Source organism: Chlorocebus sabaeus, chromosome 24 (genome assembly GCF_047675955.1).
Source record: "Chlorocebus sabaeus isolate Y175 chromosome 24, mChlSab1.0.hap1, whole genome shotgun sequence".
NCBI classification, from domain to species: domain Eukaryota; kingdom Metazoa; phylum Chordata; class Mammalia; order Primates; family Cercopithecidae; genus Chlorocebus; species Chlorocebus sabaeus.
In genome coordinates this window covers 54,986,856-55,010,670 of record NC_132927.1, presented here as the reverse complement: position 1 = coordinate 55,010,670, position 23,815 = coordinate 54,986,856, and the positions used below count along the sequence as shown (strand labels likewise).

Below are 23,815 nucleotides of genomic sequence, written 5' to 3'. Positions count from 1 at the left end.
GTCTACATGCCATTGCAGCTCCCTGCTTCTTCCAAATCTCTCTCAGACCAGACCTCACCCGCTACAATTAGCACCATACTTACTTCCCAAGGACTCTTCTGAATGGACACCACCCACTCCCTTCCCACCCTCTAACACAAACCCATTCCACCTCTCCCGAAAGGAAAGACCCCCAACAGGTACCATTCCACATGTAGATAAATAGATACAAAGAACTGAAATACAAATATTTTGGGGTTTATTTTTTTCACATCTGACTATGACTGCAAGGTAGATAAATGATCATGACTTCCTCCCAAAAAGGAAAAAACTTAAAACATTTACAGATCAAACCTAGCACAGAAAGTCTGCCTTATGTAGTGTACTCTAGGTTTCCATGGATAATTAAACATCTACAACCTACTTGATTTTTGTGGATATGTGCAACCAGAGAGGAACATTTTTCTTTCAGTTTAGAATTAATAGAATGCATCAAAAAAGTTAGAATCTTCTTTATTACTCAATAAGGTCATCAATTTGTTTACTTTGCCAGAATGTTTTGGAATCTCTTTCCCCCAATTCCTCTTGAACAATGCTTTTCAAGCTTTTATGTAATTTATTGTATGGATAGGAGGGAAGACTGGCAGGTTAAACATTATTAGAAAAGCCCTCTGGAAGACTGGAAGACTGGTAACCTCAGTTTTGTGTTTGTGGTTTAACAAAAGTTAACACGTAGAGGTAAAGCCATGAAAGTTATAGCCATGACCTTGGAGTTAGGCAAGGTCAAGGACCAATTACCACCCACTACCACATACAAACACACGAATTCCTCACTACCTTGGTCCCTAATCCCAGTTATAGTTTGCAACAGATACAGGTAGTCCACATTCCTTCCTTTAATTGTAAGCCATAATAAAATACCTGGCCTTGGTCCTGACCTGGCTTAAAGGCAAAACCATGAATAGATGATCATGAAGGAAGAAATGAGGAGAGTTCTGCTCCATTTGGTAGTAAGTACTCCAGCAAACCCCAGGTAAACTTTACTCAGATGAATTTTTGCCATAAAAGCCATTCAATCTTACCAAAAATATGAATGAATAAGGCTGCTATAAGTTTGTTGTCAAATATTTATGGAGCTATTCATAGTTTAATTGAAATAGACAGGAATGTCCCACCATTCAAATGTATCCTAGGGAACTCAAACAGATGTTATAAATATTATTTTAATGGGCAAAATAATAATCTTACATTATTCACATTAAAATAATTGAATTTGCAAAATCAACTTTGCTTTTCAGAGATTTTCCTCTTTCAATAAATTGCATTTGGTTGCAAAATTTAGTCAGAATTTCAATGAGGTTCAATTTTAGGTTCACTTTCTCACAGAAGATTAATACTCCCTCTGCCAAGAAATACCCCCAATACTGTAGGGCCTCTGTACCCCTGTCTAGCACAGAAAATTGCACTTAGCTGCATCCTTGGCACCAGACAGATGCAGTCACCTTTGAAACAGAATGCTCAGCCTGTAGATCATGTGCACGTCACAGTACGTCTATACCCAGACCACGGATGAGCTCATAATCCTTCTGGAACATAAGGTGCTTTGCATATTTAGCCACCACACATGGCTGCGGAAGATTGTAATCACCATTTTGCAAATGGAGACTGTGGTGGAGAAAGGTCAAATGGCTTGCCCAAGGGCACAGAGCAGAGTTGGGCCTTAGAGTACGAGGGGCAGGGGTGGGAAAAACATCCAGGGTGGTTTTCCTCTAGCTACTCTGATTAAAACAGCACAAACAATATTTGAATTACAGTTTGGTTTATCCTCTCTCCATTTAAAGGACTCAAGTGGGCCTGATACTATTTTAGAAAAGTGTTTTTAGTAGAAACAAAAGTGAGCCTTTCACACGAGAATTGGAATCATTCCAGAATGGCAAGGAAGGGCGGTGGGAGAGAGTTAGAGAAACAAATTGGTGAGAACCATGACCTGATTGTGCTCTAAAGTACATGAAGTCTCTCCTCCACTGATTAATGCCTAAAGGGTGTTATTTTGTACCTGCCAATCAAAACTAGCAAAAGGTTGTATTTCACTTTCAGGTCTAGTCTTTGCAGCTCACAAGTAACAAGCCCTTATGTATCAGCAAATGGATATTTGATTTGGGTTCTCTTGACAGTTGAGACGTTCTCTCCTGGGTAAGTATGGATGGGGAATGATGAAAGAAGATATCAGCAATAGAGTTCTTTGGCCTTAGAGGAAAAACACAGAACAATATTCAAAAATATCAGATTCATGAATGTTGAGATGATTGGGGACTCTAAGTCTTATGTCATTTGGCATTTTTACCTGAGATAACTGTAATCTCCCAACAGGATGGCTTCCTTGACATACCTAAGTGTGGAAATGTGTTTCAAATGTGTGCCAGCCTATACCATTTGTTTAGCATTAGTAAGGAGTTACACTTTTATCAAACAGAAAACATAGGCAAACACCTATCATTTCTTATGCTTTCACATTGACATTAGAAGACATCAGATCAATCATATGGCAGAAGGAAATTTGGTAAGCACTTTTTGATAAGCACTTCAGAAAATATAGTGTTTTCTGGTTAATAAAGCCTGGATACCATCCAACTGGATTTAATGACAGATTAGCAAATAGGAAAACCAAGTAACAATGGCAAGCTGGAAAAGTCAGCCTCAGGACAGACTTTGATTTTTATAGGAAATGGTTTTCTTTCACTGACGTGGGCTGATGAGGTATTATTATTGTTATCATTATTATTAGTCATGAAATTGAAAACAACTTCACTTGGCTAAGGCTTTCTGAGAATGTTGTCACCTGACGCAGGTGCCTGCTTAGAATCGGCAAGCGATGGGACTTCCCAAGCACGGACAGAACCAGGAAAGGCTGCTCCAAAGTTGACTTTTTTATTTGGGTCCTTCCACTTTCCAGGCCTCCCAGTCAACTGAAGAGTCTCGGAGGGAGAGACAGGGGCAATAGAGTAGGACCGCCGCATCAAGGAACAGAGAAACAGAGGAATTCAGAAAGATCCCGGCTAATTAATTCCAAAGCTAGAGATTAACGTAAAAGAAAAAAAATAGTTGGGAAAGGGTAGTAAATTAAAAGAGAAAAAGGAAGACTTTTTCTGGAAGGAATTAAAATTATGGCATCGTGGCAATGGCTAACTTAATTAAAAAGAAAAACATATATTCAAAGAATGAGGAAAATCTACGAAACTGCAGAAACAAAATGCTATCCCTAATTGAATTTAACAATAATACGATAAGATTCAAATGTAATTAAGAAAATGATAAAAGGAAAGCAGAATAAAAGGAATGAAAGTACTTACAACTTTTATTATCTATACAACTGAGTTTTTTTTTCTTACATAACAAGCACAGAGGGAGAATTGAAGTATGCGGAGAAACACATTTTAATAATTTTCCATGTGAAATTGCGAAGACTGGGAGAAAGTTAGACTTTAACATCTCTATCCCTGAATCTCCACCCCTCTCCACCTCACACCCGTCACCTGCTTCACAAACTTACTACCCAGCCACCTAGGATGAGCCTTCCAGGCATTCTCTCCCCTCAGCCATTACCTGCCGGAGGTTGCGTGTCACTTTGACATCATGCCAGGCGTTGTCATTGAATTTTCCATTCACTGGCTCCACAATGGCCTCAAAGGCCCCGGACCCCAGGTTAATGACCAAGGAGACCGCACCATCCTTCAGAGCCAGGTTGACATAGTCAGCCGACTTGCCCGTGTGCAGGATGAGGCCGTTACGCTGCCAGGTCTTAAAGGAGAGGGTGATTTCATCACTGCTGCTCTGGATCGGGTTCTGAGACAGGTCGTAGCACAGATACTCTGAGCCTCGGAAAGTGGCCACATTCTCCTCTCGAGCTATAGGAAAAGAAAAGAGGAAAGCAGTCAACACTTGTCTGGCAGGAGTCAGATCTATGCAAATACCAAAGAGAACACACCGCAGGGGTACTGCCCCTGTTCTTGTGCTAATACCAACACAGCACTCCCTCCCATTCTTCCGCAAGTCATATATCGAAACACCCGGGAAACCAGCAGCAGGGGTGACTGCAGAGAAACGACGTGTCCACATGAGGGTAGAAGACAAACAAGATGGTGCAAAAGAGTTTGCTGCCTTTCCTTCACATTTTCTCAAAGAAAAACCTAAAGGGACGTTTCATGCAAAATGATCAAGTGAGGCTCAAGTTGCTTTTGCTTCAAGAATTGCTTTTAAATGCTTGTAGAAGAGCTGGTTTAGAATGGATAATTAACTGTTCTGACAAAGAACTCTTTAGCTTCAGGTAGCTTTTATTGACCAATAACTAAAAAATCAATTACCCTGAAAGATCTGGCTCTGATTTTCATCCATCAATAACTCAGCTAACTTTAGTTTCTATAGTACAGTCCCAAGCCCCGTGGAACATGGCTGGGTTGTTAAGCAGGGGGTTAGACCTGAGCAGGTGATACAGCAGGTAAGGAGAAGGGAAGAGAATGAATTTGATATGTTTTGATAAGACAGCAATACCACTGTTAAACTCAAGACTCTCTGCTCTAGGGTATCCTGTTTTAGATGACCCTGTTTGGACTATCCTATGGCCACAGAACTAGGGTTCCACGGGGCTAATATGGCATTCTCTTCTTCCCCACAGAACTATCCTTCCCCACGGAACTAGGGTTCCACGGGGCCAAGATTGCATTCTACTGGAGCCCATATTCTCTTTCAAGACAATATTTCATAGACTGGGACCCTGTCATTGCCCAGCCAAAAAACCTTAAGCCTGTTTTTCAGGGCTTGTGCGGGCCTCTTCCCTGGATCCATCTTTCTTTTTCCTTCTTTTTCTTTTCTTTTTGAGTCTTGCTCTGTCACCAGGCTGGATTGCAGTGGTGTGATCTCACCTCACTGCAACATCCGCCTCCTGGGTTCAAGCGATTCTCCTGCCTCAGCCTCCCAAGTAGCTGGGACTACAGGCGTGCAACATCACGCCTGGCTAATTTTTGTATTTTTAGTATAGACAGGGTTTCACCATGTTGACCAGGATGGTCTCGATCTCTGGACCTTGTGATTTGCCCACCTTGGCCTCCCAAAGTGTTGGGATTATTGGCATGAGCCACCACACCCAGCCCTGGATCCATCTTTCTAAAGGCAAACCATACATCTTGCAAGGTCTGAGGAGCAGCCATGGGGGACTACTTGCAGAAATGTGGATAGGGCTTGTCCATTAGGCTGGGGCAACCACATGCATTCATACCAGACCCTTCATGATATAGGACAAAGCCAAAGGTGGGAAGAGAAGGGAGCAGACCATAGGCTGAGGACTAGGGATTGGCTGGTTCCCCCTGTGCTGCTATTTCCCAATGCAGAACTCCAAGGAATCCAAAAATTCTAAATTTGAATCTGGCTCTCCAAGTAGTTATAAAGGTATATTTGTCAAGGTAAGAGTATGAAATATATTTTCTTTAATTATTTGTTTTTTCAATTTATAATTTTGACACACAGTGTTATGAAATTCCATTTGTCCTCTTGCCAGATAGCCTTACTTAGAATGGTCTAACTCATACCAGAGTTGGTCAAAAGCTATCAAACGCACCTCATTACCAAAAGAAAATGGCAACAATAGTTGAGATATACAGTTTCCCTCTAAAGATTGGAGGCTACAGAATAAGGTTGAAAGAATTCTATTTTCCCTGCCGGAACTACAATCCAGGCTTATTAACCAAAGCCAAGTCTGCTTCAGCTCAGATCTGTATCAACCATCACAGCCCCAGGTAAACTTCTTAGGCAAAATAAATATTTTCTCATCATAAAGTAAGAGCTGTAAAAAGGAGACGCTTTTATAATGTGAAGAGACTACTAGCCACTACATATTGTTAAATTAATCTTAGCATTATGAGATCATTAAAACATCAACCTCACCTTCATACTCCAGGGAATTAAAGAAGAGATCAAATTTCTCTTGTGTGTTTCAGAGCAGCCCAGTCATATGTGTCTACCTGCATATGTCTGCTTGCACACACACTGGTATAAGCAAAAGAGACCTGTTCACCTATAAATGCTCACAGGGTAGCTTGCACATGTATAAGTAGTGAGCACATAACGCATGCTGGATTTTAGCAGAAATAGCCCCCCCCAAAATAATAAAGCAGAGATTCAACACTGTCTGCATATTTGAAGTAGATCTATCCAATCTCCTAGTGTTCTGTCTATTGTCATGATCTCTCCCCCATTTCTGAAGAAACATCTTTGTTAAAATGCAATTGGATAAGCCCCTGTTCAGGAGACCTGGAGGTGACCCTGATCTAGAGTAGAAGGTGACAAATCAAACGGTGTAATCACAACTAAGCTCTTTTTCTACAGACAGGGATGTCCACAGAGCCAACTACTGTGCACGTCCTTGGCACCACAAGTGGTATATTAATGGGTATCTTCTATAAACATTTAAGTTATACCTTGTGTGCCCACTGAACTGAGATAAATGAGCAAGGAAAGTAGTGCCTATAAAGAGAAGCTTAAATTAATCATCCAGTACCCTTCAAAGGGGAAAAGTTTGACACAGAACAGCAAGGCACCAGATATTATTTAATGTGCTACATGGTGCTTAATATTTTTTATATAATTAGAGCAAGGAGTCTGTCAAAATAATAAATTTTAGAGCTATAAGGGATTTTAGAGATGGCCTGATTTAATGCCCTTATTTTATTAAGGAAGAAATTGATGACTAGAAATAAGTGAGTTGCCCAAGACAACACAGTTAGTTTGTGGTACTCTGGGCTTGGGGCATGTCTGGGCTTTTCTTAGTCTAAACATTCATTATCTTCCCTTTGCCCATCACTCTGGACATTCCAGATGCTCCTACTTGTCTTGTCAAAGGCCACAAATGATTCCATGGAACTGTACATTGACTGACAAACTATCCCAAACTTTGAATAAACTGAGCCAGAAACCAATTCCTCTCACCTTACATGAATCACTCATTCACCAAAAGAAATGTTTCCCTAGATCTGTATTTAAAGCAAAAACACTTCTTTTATGTGGGAGGCCATAGAGGGAAAAAATGGCATCAGTGTAGAGAAGAGAATATCACCATAAATAAATAAGAACTAAAACCAATGTGAGGAAGAAAAGGCCTATGCAAATCACATGCATATTTATGCTAATCTCCATGCAAATACACCGATGAAGATTTTATGTGGCGAAGTGCCTTCCTTTGCAAATATTTAACAGAAATTGCTGTAACCATTCACAACCTTCCCAATCTTTTCATCCAACAAAGAATTTTCTCAGTTTACCTCTTCCCTGAGTCAGAGGAGGCTACCAAGATCAGCATTACCTTGTCGGGATATCTCCTCCATTGGTCAACAAACAATAGACAACTGACATATTCTCTCTAAGTCGTATCCTACATAAGCAAATTTATATCATTTTCAAGTGATAGAATAATTTTCCCCTACACGTTATGTTGTAAGAGGCACTAGAAATGCATAACCCAGTCTTTTTTTTTTGAGATGGAGTCTCGCTCTGTCACCCAGGCTGGAGTGCAGTGGCGCGATCGCAGCTCACTGCAACCTCCGCCTCCCAATAACCCAGTCTCTAAAAGAGCATATCAAGGGCTAGAAAGGAGAAGGAGAAAAAAATGAGGACCTTGAAGAAATCACTGTTTTGTACACTTGCACAACTGACATGATTTTTCTTGTAAGACCCCCAATCTATCTTAATTTCCTTCTAGTAGCTGAGACTCAACCACTCTCTTATCACCTTGAAAATCATACTAAGTTGACAGTAAGGGTAACTAAAACGGGCAAAACCAAATAGTGACAAACATGCATTTCTAACCTTATTCAATCCTTTGAATCCTCCATTAGAAAAAACAAAATAGCACCCAAAATCTGTTTATACTTGGTGTTTATACTGAGAAGGAGGTTGAAGAGACAGTGCAGTCACCTTGTAGATATTCAAGCTAAACAGGTGGAGAAAATGAATGCAGGGGATTATGTAACACAGTACACAACAGCTTAGCATAAAACTACAGCTTGGCAAGAGAGGAGGCACTGACATAGCTAATGGACTGTTTAGCTCCGTTTAAATTATATTATCCCAAAGTTTACAATCAATTGCATAAGTGTAAAAATGAAAAGTGTTAATCTCACTGCATGAAAAGCAGAGCTCAATTCTGTATGACAACAAATCATTTATCCATTATTCGTAAGCGTCCAATTGATTAAACACTAGATACAATCTAGATATGTATAATTCAAGATTTTAAATCAGTTTGTATAAGATACATAAAGTACTGATATTTCAAATGGCTGGATAATTCAATACTGATATATACTTAGTATTAATAAGCATTTACTTAATTCTGTTCTTCACTCTTTTCCCCCAAAAGACACCCAACTTATAATTTATATATTATTATCACTCTATTTCTCTGAGAAATTCCAAAGCAGATTAAAATACTCAGTGTTATATTTTATTACTATGCAATCTAAGAAGTGTGGGGAAAATGCATATAACTGTTTAATTAGGCCTGCCATTCCTATGGCTTGGTGTCTTAAAAACCCAGACTGGGCTTTGAGGGCAAAAAAAATTGAACTTCTATAAGTTACAGGGAACCACTGCATAATTTTACTGAGAGGGATAGAAGGATTCAATCTGTATTTTTAAGAGATTGCATAATCTTTTAGAAATACATTTGAACTACTTTTTCAGGGGTTGCCTGGAACTAGTTCAGCCTAGATGTTGATATAGTTCCTGGATATAGTGAGGTTTGCACTTCACTGGGCAAGAATGTAAGCAGAAGTTCCTTGCAGAACAACCTAAGAGAGGCAGAGACACCAGCAAGCCAGTGAACACAGGAGGAAACCAAAGTGTGGATACTTAAGATCCAAGTGCAATCATTGGAAAGCCAAAGACCAAAGGCAAAATTTGACAGAAAAAGACAAAGAATTAGTCAAAGAAAGGACTGAAAATGAAAACACGTCAGGCATTGATAAAGAAGGATTCTAGGACCATTTGCAAGCAGGCATTTACATGTATCTAGATGTGTTGTGGATTTCCAAATGCTTTCTTAATTATTATTGGTATTCTCTCAATGCTCTGTGAGGTCATTTTGCTACGATTACACCAATGTGAGGAAATAGAGAGACACAGAGTTTACAGGGGCCGTCCAAGGTACTACAGAGTGCCATTTCCAAAACTGTAATGCCATGATTTTCATTCCATTGCTTTTGCTACTACACCATACCACTACTTTGCCAGAAACTCAGATTCCCAAAGCAGATGCCTAGCACCCTGTATCTGATATTCTGCAGCTGCATGAAGTTAAATCTGTTGAAAGGTAAAACTAGTGACAATGGTAGGCAAGAGCCCTGGTAGGCAGCAGGAAACCAAGCAGGCAAGTAGGGGAGTACATTGACTTTCCTTCCAAATTCTCAGCACCAAACTGAAAAGAAAAAGCCAATCTGAGAAGATAACGCTCTTTACCTCCAACAGAGAGCCTTAGAAATGGAATTTTTAGATACTTAGAAGAGCCTGTTAAAATGCTGACCCCTCTGAAGTGGCTGTAGTCAGTGGTCCTGTGAAGAACACCTGCTGAGCTCCAGAAAAGGAGTGGGAGCCAGCTTCCTGATGACGAGCCTCAGAGACACAGCGAAATTGTTCTCACTGTAGCATGCAGCCTTTGTCCTGCAAATTGGCCTTGAACAGCAGCACAGCGCAGTACTTTAGCCTGTATTCATGCAAAGATAACCTGGCTGCCCATCCTGGCCTGGCCCACCTGGAAACTAATGAGGCACAAAAACACATGGACTACTATTGTCTTGCCTGCTAGGCAAAGAGACGGCCTGTGGTCTTGTGGCCATCCTGTGAACTCATTTACTCTCCGTGAAGACAAACCCAGCAGGGGCTGTATTGTGCCTTCTCCACCAGTGCAACTGCAATTGGAGGTTGAAGGTTCTCAAGTCATGAACTCACAGATCACCCAATTCTGGCCAGTGCTTTCCAGGCCAAGAAGCCTCAGCAACGACAAAAGAAGTAATGGATCCAAGGCAAAAGGGTACACAACTGCAGAAATAAATGTCTAGGGAATAAATCCACGATTGCACACTTCTACTCATTCCTGGGGGATGGAAGGGCTGCATATACCCTCATTGCTGAAAGGTATCTTGAGCTAAAACAGCAATTTGAGTATTTTTGCTGGCAAAAAAATAAATAAATAAATATATATATATATATATATATATATATATGGCAAGTATGAGTTCATTCCTCTACAAGTCTGTTTCCTTACTATCCAACCTGCTAAGAATCCAATACACTGAACAGGAACACCTACCTCTAAGAGCCTCTTAAGAAGCTGTGAGCAGACATCCAAGTTATCTGCTGAGCTGTGAGGTGATCATATTTGCAAAAATGAGGGGAAAGTAGAAATCCTTTTAGTGCAGTGAATTCTATTGTACACTTAATGACATTTCCTGCTAGAATTTAGGGAGGAACAGAATGATTGTGTTAAAAGGCAAAAGATTGCACAAGTGAACTGCACTCTTGGTTCTCCCTGTCTCATTTCCCTTACAATGTATTTTAGGGCCAAAGAAAGCATTGAGAGAGATCAAACTGCAGAGCCATCCCCCAAGGACAAACAACAAAATCCTTTACCTGCCACATCCCATCACACAGGTATTTTAAAAGTAGAGTGTACCAGCAGACAGGAAATTGTGTTGCCCTGAGCAATCCTGCACTACAAAAGAAAACACACAGGAAATCTGACCTCCTGAGGCCATTTCCAACCCTTATCCTCAGACTCTCTGTAGGAAAGATGCAGCAGAGAAATAAATGGACTTTTCCACACTGCCTGGGTCACTCACTAGCCTGCAGATGCTTCTTGAAAGTGATGAGAAGGAAAATAGTAAATCAACTTGTCAGTTGGAAAATAAACAGCCAGCATCCTGGTGAGGGAAGCTGCCTCCGTCCACAGAAGAATGGCCTGGAAAACCACGCTTCACTGAAATCACTAGAAAGCTAATGGTATCCTAAAGACTGAATTGCTGTCAACTGCATTACAATAAAAGTTACATTTTTGTTTATTCACTTAAGAAGTAAAGATTCACAGGTGCCTACTATGCACCAGGTAATGTGTTCAGTGCTGAATGCACTTAAGTCACATGGAAACCTTGTAAGTATAAATCATTAGCTGACATTTTACAGAAAAAACAGGAATTGTAAAGCTGAAAAAATTTGAATGCCTGCTATGTGCCAGGCCCTGACAACAGATTCATGTTAACAGGGCACTCTGTCTGGCTGAACAGTGGACTTACGGTATGAACTGTAATGATAAAAGCTTTGAATCAGACAGACGCAGGTTTGACACCCAGCTCTGAAACTTACCTAAATCTATGGAACTTTAACTTATTACTTGACTTCTCTAATCCTTCTTTCTCTAATTTACAAAATGGGAATAACCATAGTACATATTTCATAGAGCTGCTGTGAGGCAGGAATACAATAAAGTTCTAGGCCCAGTTCCCAGCCATAGAAGTGTTAGCTATCATTGTTGTTGTTGAGAAGGCATGCACAAGCAAATAATTACCAGTGTAGTTAAGTGTTTGGTAGGTGATATAGGCACACAGAAGAAGGAATAACTGAACCTGGGCACAAGAGAAGGTTCCATACAGGAGGTCACACTTAAAATGTGTCTTGAGTTATGAATAGGAGTTTACCTACAAAAGGAGGAATGAAATGCTGATTAGAAGAAACGGCATATCCATTGGTGTGGTCATTAGAAGAGCATAGAGTATTTAGGAGAAGGTGAAAAGTGCAAGGTGCCTAGAGCAATGGACACATGTATAGGTTCAAGATGCAGACTGGGGCCTTCTCTACAACATTCTTGAGCACTGGGGATGGGGAATTAGCAGAGAAGAAATTCAGCTAATGAGTGGCAGAATTATACTTGTATTGTACCAGGGGTCCAGTTTGTGGACAAATGACTAGAGATGTGAAGAGGGAGCCAGGAGACATTTCTAAGATAGGATGGATATTGCTAAAAAATAAAAATAAATTAAAAAAAAAAAAAAACATGAGCCAATTGTTTGCCGATTGTACTGCACACAATTGTACTGCCTGTCTTCCCTCTTATAATAATTTATGTAATATAGCGATCCAGGAGACATTTCTAAGATAGGATGGATATTGCTAAAAAAATTAAAAATGAAAAAATAAATACACAACCTGAGCCAATGGTACTGCACACCTGTGTTCCCACTTACAATCATTTTATGTAATGTACTGTACATTTTACTTTCCCTCAACCACCAGATCTATATAAGCAAAACTGTAATTATGCTTCTTTCAGTATTCGTTTCTCATTTTAATTCTGGGTCAGTCAATCAAACAAGCATTGAACACAAACAGTGAACTCCATCTTACAGAGGGAATCCATTTCCCTGCCCCCATGACTGCATGTGAACATTTCCTCCCCATTCCCCAGAAGAGAATAATTTTGGAGTCACACTTTGACTCTCTCTCCTTTATTCATTCCCCTGCAGTGATTCATCTGCTTGGTGCTATAGTAAGGGTCTGATACACTAGTTCTACATTTCCCAATTAGATAATCAGTATTCCCAGGTGACCTGCCTTTTATTCTACTTCTTTCTACAAGGCTTGTGAGATCTCCTTTAGGCGGTCCCAAGCAGTAATCCTTATCGCAGTAAACTCTGCCCTTATGGAAGAAGGCCTGCAGTTGTCTGGCTCTTCTACCTGTTGCTGAGTAGGTGAGTTTAATTCAAGGGAAAAATTATAAAGAAGCCCAATTTGACTGCAGTAAAAGCCACATACTCTAACTCTACCAGCAGTAGAACTGATCTTTGGATCCTTGACACAATTATGATTTGACTCTTATGTCTTACACAATCAGTTCAGAAATCAAAGGGAAATGTTATGGTTGTCACCTCAGCGCTCAACAAATATTGAAATAGGCACCAAAATAAAGGTATCAGGAGAAATTCAGGTTATCAGACTGGTCCTTGGGTTGCTTTCACTATGACTGGAGGGATAACAGGCACATCTGGAGCCACGTGAGTTCAATGACAAGAAAATATATCAATAATTGCAAAGCCAGCTCTAGCCCAAAGTGTTTCCTAAAAATACATTTCTTGAAGTTACACAGAGTATATGAGTAATTAGGATGGTGGAGAACTTAACCAGAATTGACTTCCACAAAATAAGTTTCACATTGAATTTTAAAGTTTTTGAACAAAAAGTTGTGGAATATACACATACCCACAAACTTATATATCCTTTCACCCTTGGCCAAGACCAAAAAGAATCATCAAAAGTACTCAATAACTAAGGCTATTATACCAGAACAGCAAATGCCACGCTGTCACACTACATTCTGTGGACTTCATAAGGACAAAAATGTTAGGAAGGACACAGAGTTGGAAAGGAGAGGTCTGTGTCCCTAGCAACACTGTATATTTTTTGTATAATTTTGATATGAACAAAATTAATAATAATGAAAAATATCCACAATGAATCTAGAGCAGGAAGTAGAGCATCTGAAATTTTTTTTTATATATAGTAGCACACATACCAACCCTAATTGCTACCAAAATTAGATACGCACTATATTCACACATACATGTTTAGAAAATAATATAGAAGTCATGAAGGTTTACAGAATTTGGGAAAACTCATACAGATATTTAGATATTTCAAAGCAATAAGTACGAATTTTTTACCAGATGAACGTTACAATATTTATTTCTATCAAATATCTCTTTAGTCCAAGATGAAAACAAGAATTCTCTGTAACGATTATCACCATAGTGTCAGAAGAAATCTTAGAAGATCATGTAATCTACCTCCTGCCTTAATAAATCTGCAATTAAATTATATTTTCAGTATAACTCCCCACCTTTAAGTATCTAGAGAAAACAAGACAACCAGATATTATGTGAACCTTCCTGATCCTAAAATAGGAAAGTGGGATCTAGAACTGGTACCAAGCTTTGCTTGGGTGATGAACAGGGAAGTATAAGGTGTTAAAGAATTTTACTTAACATGTCCTTCCTTCAGCCCAGAAGATATGGAAAATAATGAATATAAATGGTGAGGGGTTGATAAAACTGACCTCCACTAACATATACACATACACACACATAGCTATACAGTGATCACTAATTATTAGATACCACAGCTCTATTCATATGTAACAAGAATAAGAAATATGTATACAGAAAATCTCCCCATCAACTTCAGGTAGTGGTTACTTTGGAGGAGGAAGAGAATAAATGGAACCAGGGAGGTATTCGAACATGACTAAGTCTTTACAAAAAGATATAAAGCAAAAATGGCAAAACATTAAGATTTGTTCAATCTGAGTGATGGGTAAAGCAACATATGTAATATCCTCTACTATAGGTTTTTATGTTTTATGTTTGAAATACTTCATCATTTTTTGAAAAGTTAAATCTCTGCTGCCAATAAAACATCTAGCCACCCAATAAATCTTGAATGATTCTTTGGTTATTTGATTTATGGGTGTCAACTTTTTAACCATACGCTGTGAGCTACAATTTTTCTTGCCTTTTCAAAATCTCCTGTTTACCCACATTCGTTAAGTAAAGATCTGCGGAATTGAATTGAAATGAAGTTGAGTTGGTCACAGTGATTCTACAGTTGCCAATTCCTCCTCCTGCCCCATCGTTGCTTTCCCCGATCTTTCTGGAGACCCACTGCTCAGTGCCTTGGCATCAGAGTTCAGCCTAGCTTCCTAAGGGCAACAGGAGGAAATGTTGCTGGAAGCTGAGGGATATGGAAGACACGTTAATCTGTTACCATGGGGGAGTTCCACGGCAGATACAGAGTCAAACAAGGCTGGAGTCTGGAATAAGTGACAGGTACATCTGCCACAAGCCTCCTAACGCTTTTCCTTTCCACAGCAGAATAAAATCATGCTGGCTCTTTAAGAAAATCACCCCTGAGAAGCCTAAATCTGTGCCCACCCTCTTAGCCTTCCCCTGCAGGGGGAGGGAGGGCAGCCCAGTTCCTCCTTTGTTAGCATGGTGGGCTCTAGCCTGCAAGTCTAGACAGAGTGGCTTTTTAAAAGGACCTGGAGTCAATGCCTGGACAAGATCAATAAGGCTTTTTATGACACAATGAAAATTTTCTGTTTTGTTAAATGTGGTTAATTTACCATTTCTGCAGTACTCTTAAAGCTTTCAGTGCCAAGGACAAGAGCCCAAGTGATTAAAACCCTGTTCAGAGACACAGACTCGGGAAATCTGAGAATGTGGAGGTGCAAATTCTAGAAACCTGGGCTATGTCTTCTTTTATAGCTACATATGCACTTCCTTTTCCTCCCAAAGAGGTAAATATGGCAGTGAGGAGGAGGAAGCTGATACTGATAAAAATTAAAATTGCCCCATTCCAATGCTTTCAAGAAGGGACTGCTAATTCCCGGGGTCTGAAATAATTAAATGAAAGAATCTGAATGGAGAGGTGGAAGAGGATGGGATATGTTGAAAGGGAGTGTGGAGGGAGAGTTCTCCAAAATGGACGCAGACTTAAAAATCAGTGACCTGATTCAAGAAACCTAAATAAAGAAAAAAATCTTTAGTGATTTCATATTCAATTATAATACTGATATTGTGCATAAAACTAGAAGAAAGTATTTATTTCATTTTTGTCATTTCTTCATCTCAGACTATTACCAGTCTTTTTAAGCATCAGAAGATTTTTTATTTTTGCTATAGCATACAAAGAACAGGAAATTAACATTTATTGAACCTGTATTATGATCCAATGAAACAAACACAACATACATAGCATTGGACAAGAATTAACCTGTTTTAGTGATTTAAAGTTACAAGAATTCAAAACAACACAGAACAAATGAATTATTAATAGAGATAGCATATCTACATGCTCATATTTCATCTGAAATGAGAATTTTTTATTAGGCTACTTGGTATATTTCTTATTTATCCTTCACAAAAGCCCTGTGAAATAAAGTTTTACTAGCCCATTTTTCAGATGATTAAACTAAGGCTCAGAAGGGACTAAATCCTCTACAAGTTCTAGTTGGAAGCAGATCCAAAATACAAGCCAATGTTAACCTCCACAGACTACATGCTTTCCACTAGATCATGCTGCTTCCTATTTAGGTTGGTGTATCCTTTGAAGAGCCCCCTGTCAATAATATGCCTGTGGGAGATGAGCTATTCATTTCTTTAAAAAAAAAAAAAATACACATTCGCATAGCATGTCACGTATTCCAAACCACTTTCACATACATTATCTGACTTTGTAAAGTATAAGCACCCTTCAGTAGCTGTTAAAGGAACCTCCATCTGCTCAATAAGGCTAGATTTTTGCAAATACTTAGAGATATTAACCATATACTTGGGGATATAAATATGGATCATAAAACAATAGGAAAAATCATGGGAATTGTGTATATTCACTACATGATATAAATGCTAAAATAATCTTAATTATGAGAGCATAAATAAGGAAATCCACTTTTTTTTTTTTTTTCTTGAGACAGGGTCTCGCTCTGTCGCCCAGGCTGGAGTGAGGTGGCACAATCTCAGCTCTGCAAGCTCCGCCTCCCTGGTTCACGCCATTCTCCTGCCTCAGCCTCCCGAGTAACTGGGACTACAAGCACCTGCCACCACACCCGGTTAATTTTTTGTATTTCTTAGTAGAGACAGGGTTTCACTGAATTAGCCAGGATGGTCTCGAACTCCTGACCTGATCCTCCCGATCCTCCCACCTCCGCCTCCAAAGTGCTGGGATTACAGGCGTGAGCCTGATACACTGACTCTAATTCTCCTTTAACCATTTATAGATGCTGCAACACCCCAATAACCCCATCCATGACCAAACAGCTAGAATCTGAGTGATGACCCCAGAGGGCTAAGGTCAGAAATATGGTCAGGGATTGCGCCAAGGTAGCTGCAGAAAGGGAAATGGTCAGTTGATTTGTAATTAAAAAGAACAACAAAACTGAGAGTATTAAGACTCTCTGACATGAAGACTTAAATTGGCTTAGTTTTGTAGCTTGTAGAGACATTTATGGCGAATACTTACATTTCCTATGCTATCCATGAAACCAAAATTCTAAACCTCTTCAGAAATACTGGGTATGATTCATCAATGATTTTTTTTTATCCATGAGTTATGACAAAACTGTGAATGATTTGGATATCACAACTATGGTAGGAGATCCCAGACTTGGAGAGGCTGTGATATTTGTACATATCAGCAGTTGGTCAAGGTTTCTGACCATACTTTGTAGATGAATGAATCAGAACAAAGAAAAGCAACAATACTTGGTCAGAATACACAAAAACATTGTCCAGGAATTAAGAAAATGAAGACCAGTGGCTCATCCCTGCCAGATGTAGCGAACTCTCCATGTAGGTATCTGCAAAGATGTATCTTGCTACGGATAGAAGTTGAGATGTAACAAGACGTTAAATGAACCTGATTCTCTGATTTAAAGGCCCAGAAACTTGGTCTTACCCGAGTGATTATCTCATGGGTGGTGGACCACAGCAAGTATAATGAACATGAGACTAGCATAAACAAAAGAATGCCATTAAAATAATTTACAATAAAAGCTTACTATCAAAAAGCTCTACCGTCCACAGACTTAGATTTCAATTATTGATTCCCAAGCAATGGTCTAAGGGAAAGTTTTCATCAATCTATAACACATTTAGAAAAATGGCTGGGAGTGGTGGCTCACGCCTGTAATCCCAGCACTTTGGGAGGCCGAGGCGGGCGGATCACGAGGTCAGGAGATGGAGACCATTCTAACACAGTGAAACCCTGTCTCTACTAAAAGTACAAAAAAGTAGCTGGGCGTGGTGGCGGGTCCCTGTAGTCCCAGATACTCGGGAGGCCGAGGCAGGAGAATGGCGTGAACCCGGGAGGTGGAGCTTGCAGTGAGCCGAGATCATGCCGCTGCACTCCAGCCTGGGCGACAGAGTGAGGCTCCATCTCAAAAACAAACAAAATAATAAAAGAAAAAAAGAAAAATAAGAAGAGTGTAGTACATTTGTAATAAAAGCTAAATTTGTACACTGTTCATTTATTCAACAAATATTTATGTAGGATCTATGCCACATCACACACTGTGATAGGCACTGGGAACATAGTGAAAAACACATCACTGTAGAACCCTTGTAAAATTTACATTCTACTCCTTTCTACTTTTTTGGTTTTGTAATTTCCTGTCTTATAAAACGACGGTGATGATAGACAAAATTTGTTAATGTTATTATTTAAATAAATAGAAAAGTAGTCAACTCTATTTTCTTTTTTCATAAAAATTTTGTTTGTCAACAAGATCCAAAAGTTATAAATAATCTGGGACCAGAGATTCTTTTCTTTGTGAGTTGTCAGTCAGATGTTGGTCTAAACATGGTGCTGTCCTGAAAAGAGGTCCACCAGGTGCTTCAAGTAGAGTAACCAGCCATCCCAATTTGCCGAGAAATGAGAAGTTCACTAGAACTTTCAGTACTAGAATAGCTGGTTCCTAGAAAACCAGGATGGCTGGTCATTCTACATGGATCAGATGTCAGAAGGTAAAAAAATAAAGCACATCAAGTAAAAACTCTCCATTAGCTAGAATCATTGGCAAAGAACAGGCATTGAGTTAGTGGGATGTTTTTGTTAGCTATTAATTTCTAATCATTTTTAAATTTGGCATTTTGGTTTTTGAAGAGCTAGTAATCACATGAACAATCCAAGTAATGTATTCATTGCTATGGTATATTACTTTTTAAAGCCATTATTTTCTACTAACCTAAAGCCATCCTATGAATAAGGTGAACTCCCTTTGAGAATTCAGAAGAGTCTTTGAGATTCCATAGCACCTCACAGTCATCTAGCTCATTATCAATGATCATTGTACACCACCATGAATAAACTGCGTTTGCTTTTTCAATTGTTTGAATTTGGGATCACAAGTGTCCTCTGTATTGTAAGTAGCTAATTACGTTGTATGGAATGATTTGTATAAAGAGAAGTGTTCTCTCAAGGATTACATGGATAACTCCAGGAACAGGCAGAAACTTCACAAAAGCTTTAGGATGGGAGCCTCCAGTGCATCTAGGTTTGGCAGAAAAGATCTGTCTTGCATTCCCGAGTGCTGCTCATTCCTCCTTCCCCTCTATGCTACCCTCCTACGTCTGCTTCAACCAGCTATGAGCATTCATCTCCTGGGGACTTTTGAGCATTCCTCAATGACGTGTGTCACTTTATGAAAGAGTAATGATGTACCACTACCTCGGCTAAAGTAGAAAAGTAAGACGACATCATAGAAGAAAGGAGAGGGAAAGGAGCCAATACTTATTTTCTCTCTACTACATTCCTGTCATCGCAAGAGGCCCTTTACAAATATCGTCTCCTCGATTCTATAACCTTAGACAGTAAGCATCACTATCATTGTTTCATACCAGGAAACTCCCAGAGCCCCTGAAATGGGGGTGATGATAGTGATGATGCCAGGTACCATTTTTGAAGCTTATTGTGTATCAGGGCTTTATCTCTGGCTTTGTATTAATCTTTCATAGAATCTTCACAACAACCAATTTAGGTATTATTATTATTGACAGTTTTCAAGGAGGGGAGCTGAGATTAAGGGGTCCAGGGCCATCCAATTAGCATAATAATCGACAAGAGAATTTAGAATGAAGCTAGACTTGGGTGTAACTCCAACCTTGTTGCTTCTCCTACTAAAACAAGAGTTTGTTTTGGGTAAAAGGCACTGCAGTGAGAGCAGGAGCTAAGCAATTCACTATATGATCTTCTAGGGCTTCTGTGGTTGCTAGCCTGGACAGTGGCTCTTTCCCAAGGGCTCTCCCAAGGTGACAGAGCTCTAGTTATTACCCTTTGGCTCCCTTTTCTATGCCAAGACAGCAGAACTACCAATATAACCAGATTATACCCTTTATGGCCAACATTATCTGCCCCAATTCCTCCTTGTACCCAACCATTACTGGGCTTGACCGAGGAGAACCAAATACACACAGTTAACTATGTGTTACTTGAAGGCTTTAAGTTACTCACTCACTCAATCATTTTATTCATTCATTCAGCAAACCTTTATTGAGAACACTTGTGTTCCAGGTGGACAGTGAAAATAGGAGTTCTGTCAGATTTTAGCATGTCATATTTTTCAGGCACATTATGGTAGGAAGTATCCTTAAATCAGGTTATTGTGAAGTATATAAAAAAAAAAGTTTTGAAAACAAAGAATTTGCTGAGCCATATTGACTTATGCCTGCAATCCTGGTGACTCAGGAGGATCACTCGAAGCCAGGAGTTCTAGACCAGCCTGGACAACAAAGAGACCCTATCTTTACAAAAAGTAAAAAGATTATCTGGGCATGGTGGCATGTGTCTATATTCCCAGCTACTTGGGAGGCTGAGGCAGGAGTATTGCTTGAGCCCAGGAGTTCGAGGCCGCAGTGAGTCATGATCACACTACTGCACTCCAGCCTGAGTGACAGCATAAGAGTTTGTCTCTTAAAAAAAACAAAAAAAGAATTATACAATGCCATGTTATTATCCATATCAATTATTCATTTTCCCATTCTGGAACATGTCCACCATTTCTTTAAAAGCTCTGCAGCACTCCATCACGAATTTTTTTGATAGGCTATTTGGATGAGTTCCAAGGGCTTTGACTTTGGGTTTACCTCAAGGTACTTACATAAAAAGGAATTAACTGGTTTTCACAGCCATGTCCAAGAAGGGGTATGCTCCTCACTTCTACTTTGCAAATGAAATCAGTAAGATGAATTCTAGATATTATCTATGGAAAGTGCTTTAAAAACCACACATTTTCTACTTCTTTTTATAAGGCTAGTATAGTTTAATGCTTTCCCAAAGTAATTAGCAATATACCCAAGACCAGAATCCAGGCTTTCTGATTTTTATATAAGTGCATTAGTTGTAAAATAACCGTGAGGCAGATATATTAACAGGACAGCTTTGATTTCCAGGATGTTAGATGCCTAATTCCTAGTTGAGTCCTTCCTCCAAGCTTCCTGCATGTGTGCCTCATCCAGATTCACATTTCTATCAATGTCCCAGAGTCACTGGAGCTGGCAGGGGGCAGCACCTGCCACTGGAAAAGGGCTCTGGGTAAATAGTGCACTGCTTAGCACTCACAGAGCCAAGCTGCTCACTTCATATAAGTTGCCTTTTCTACTCATTGAGCTCTTTTTTTCTTCCCCCTGCAACAGTGTTGCCTCTACCACTTCAGGGAGAGAATGCTGCCTAATGACTCCAATCCAGTCTCCTGAAGGCCTTATCAGCTGTGTACAGCCCCGCTTCTGACAGCTGACCTTTTCCACTGTGCTCAAGTCTAGGGAAAAACAAAGGCACTGAAACAATTAAAAACAGTGAAAGAAGAGGGAAATTGAAAAAGAAACTCTAGCCTGATGCAGAACAGTCTAACAAAAATGAGAGAGAGAGAGAGAGAGACAGAGAGAGATGAGAGAGAAGGGAAGGAGGGAGAGAGGGAAAGAGAAACAAACAAACAAAAAAAGCTAAGAGAGTGAAAAAGGACAAGCTGAAGAAGATTGGATTCTCCCAGACCTCTTTATTTCTCTTCCTGGTGGCTGTAGAAGGTATGAAAGGGCTGTTAATGAATCTGAGAGCTATACTGGTAGGGGAAAATAAAGAGGACAAGAAAAGGAGAAGCTATGGCATGCAATGGCTTGTGATAAATAAAATGCTTCTCCACTCTCTATGAGGCCTGACAGGCATTCCAAGTGATAAGAGTGCTCTAGGCCTCAGTGCTCTCTGAAAGACAATCTCTTTTTTTCAATAACACAGAGGAGCCAACCACCTGGCCTCATACCTACCCTCAAAAACCCTCCAGGCAGGGATAGCCCTCTAAAGACCCCATAAGCACATTCCTTTATGCACACTCCTTGGCAAACTGCATTCCTCTTCCATCTCATCTGAAATACATGAATAACTTTTATCTGACATTGACACAGACCACTTCGGGGAGATATATGTACATCCATTCACATAGAAGTCAGAACATTCTCGATATTTTGCAATAAAATTACTTGTAAGCAAACATACATTCCTGAATGTCAAAAAATATATATGTAGTTTTAAATTCTTGATATTTATTTTGAAGGGAAAAATAATAACGATTCATCCCTTTAACTCTCTGGATGGAGTTTAGGAAGTACCCATGATGATTGTTTTCTACAGATCTGTGAAAGATGCATTTCATTTTGCTCTCCCTGTTGAATATGACACAAACTATACTGACACAGGTGCCTTTTTAGACATATTTGCAGTGCAATCCTCCCACCCTTGAAGAGATGAGAGCTGTGCACGGTAGTTAAAGCTCACCAAGTAACAAGCTATGTAAAGGGAAGTGAATCTGAGAAGGGTCAGGTGTTGCTGGAGTGCAATTTCCTTTCCTGGGTTCTAAGTGGTTCCCCAGATTGGATGCTACAAGTGCTTTGTTGCCTTAAAAGTTGTTTTTCACTGGCCATAGGGCTGCCCTGTTTAATAATAATGGCAATGACCAATTTTAGATGGCTGGTCAATGCTGAGCACCAGGCTTACCTCCTTGCCTGGACTATTGTATCACAACTCAGAGACTGTGATAGTCTGTGATAGTCTCTTCTACGGACACGGGAGTTGAGGCTTAGTAACCTGTCCATTGTAAGAGGTAGCATTGAGGATCAAAACCAGGTTTTGCTGACCCCAAATCCTTTATTCACTCTTTACTACTGCCCTGTACTGCCTCACCAGGTAACCTTGAGCCTCATGCACACATGGACTCAGATCCATCAATTGATGCCTGCTCTGAAGCTCCAAAGCCTACTTCAGCCTTCCAGGGATGCAAGCCTGGGGAAGTTCTAAAGCTGTGACTGATTGCTGAGCATCATTTTTCCTGCACCTCTAGTGGAGGAATTAACCTGTGTCCTCCCAGTCTGAAGATAAGAAGGTTCCCTTTCAGCTCCTATGTGTAGGTCTTTCCTGTCCAAGTTCTTCCCAGATGCAGACAACCCAGGCTAAGTCCAAGAGGACCATGCCTCCCTGCAGAATACAAGGAGGTTGCCAGTAACCTTCCTTTGACGTAAGAGATTAGTATTTCTGGTCTTCGATTAGTCACAAGCTGAATAAAACAAACCAACAACAACAACAAACCCACAAAAACCAAAATCACAACTCTGGATGCTCTTGCCAAAGCATAGTGTTGGTTGTGGGATCTTACCAAGATTAATACCTTTTGGGTGTGGTGAGTTGGGAGAGAAGCAAGTCCCATGGCTTATCTTATACTCTATCACAGATAAATCTTGAAAGCAAAGAGAATAATCCCTCGTGTTTCTCATAAGATTCAAGCACATTAAAAAAATATATATTGTATTATTCATAACTAGAAGGAAGCTTGGATATGTCCTTAGTCAAATGCCCTAATTTTAAAGATAAGGAACAGGGGCCAGGTGCAGTGGCTCACGCCTGTAATCCCAGCACTTTGGGAGGCCGAGGTGGGCAGATCATGAGGTCAGGAGTTCAAGACCAGCCTGACCAATAAGGTGAAACCCCGTTTCTACTAAAAATGCAAAAATTAGCCAGGCATGGTGGCACACACCTGCAGTCCCAGCTACTTGGGAGGCTGAGGCAGGAGAATCGCTTGAACCTGGGAGGCGGAGGATGCAGTGAGCCCAGATCGCGCCACTGCAATCTAGCCTGGGCGACTGAGCGAGACTCCTTCTCAAAACAAACACACACACACACACACACACACACACACACAAAGGAACAG

General features: G+C 40.0%; 1 protein-coding gene across 16 annotated transcripts in view; it reads right to left on the bottom strand.

Annotated features, from left to right (window-relative positions):
- NRXN3 (neurexin 3) overlaps positions 1-23,815 on the bottom strand; it is a 1,700,445-nt gene that overhangs the window by 1,207,429 nt on the left and 469,201 nt on the right. For all 16 annotated transcript variants that reach the window (XR_012091017.1, XM_073011214.1, XM_073011222.1 and 13 more), the window contains one exon: positions 3,583-3,884. Coding sequence is in view for 15 of the 16 variants with exons in the window: in XM_073011214.1 (XP_072867315.1) it covers positions 3,583-3,884 (302 nt within the window). In the remaining variant the exon portion in view is untranslated. The remainder of the gene's footprint in view (positions 1-3,582; positions 3,885-23,815) is intronic.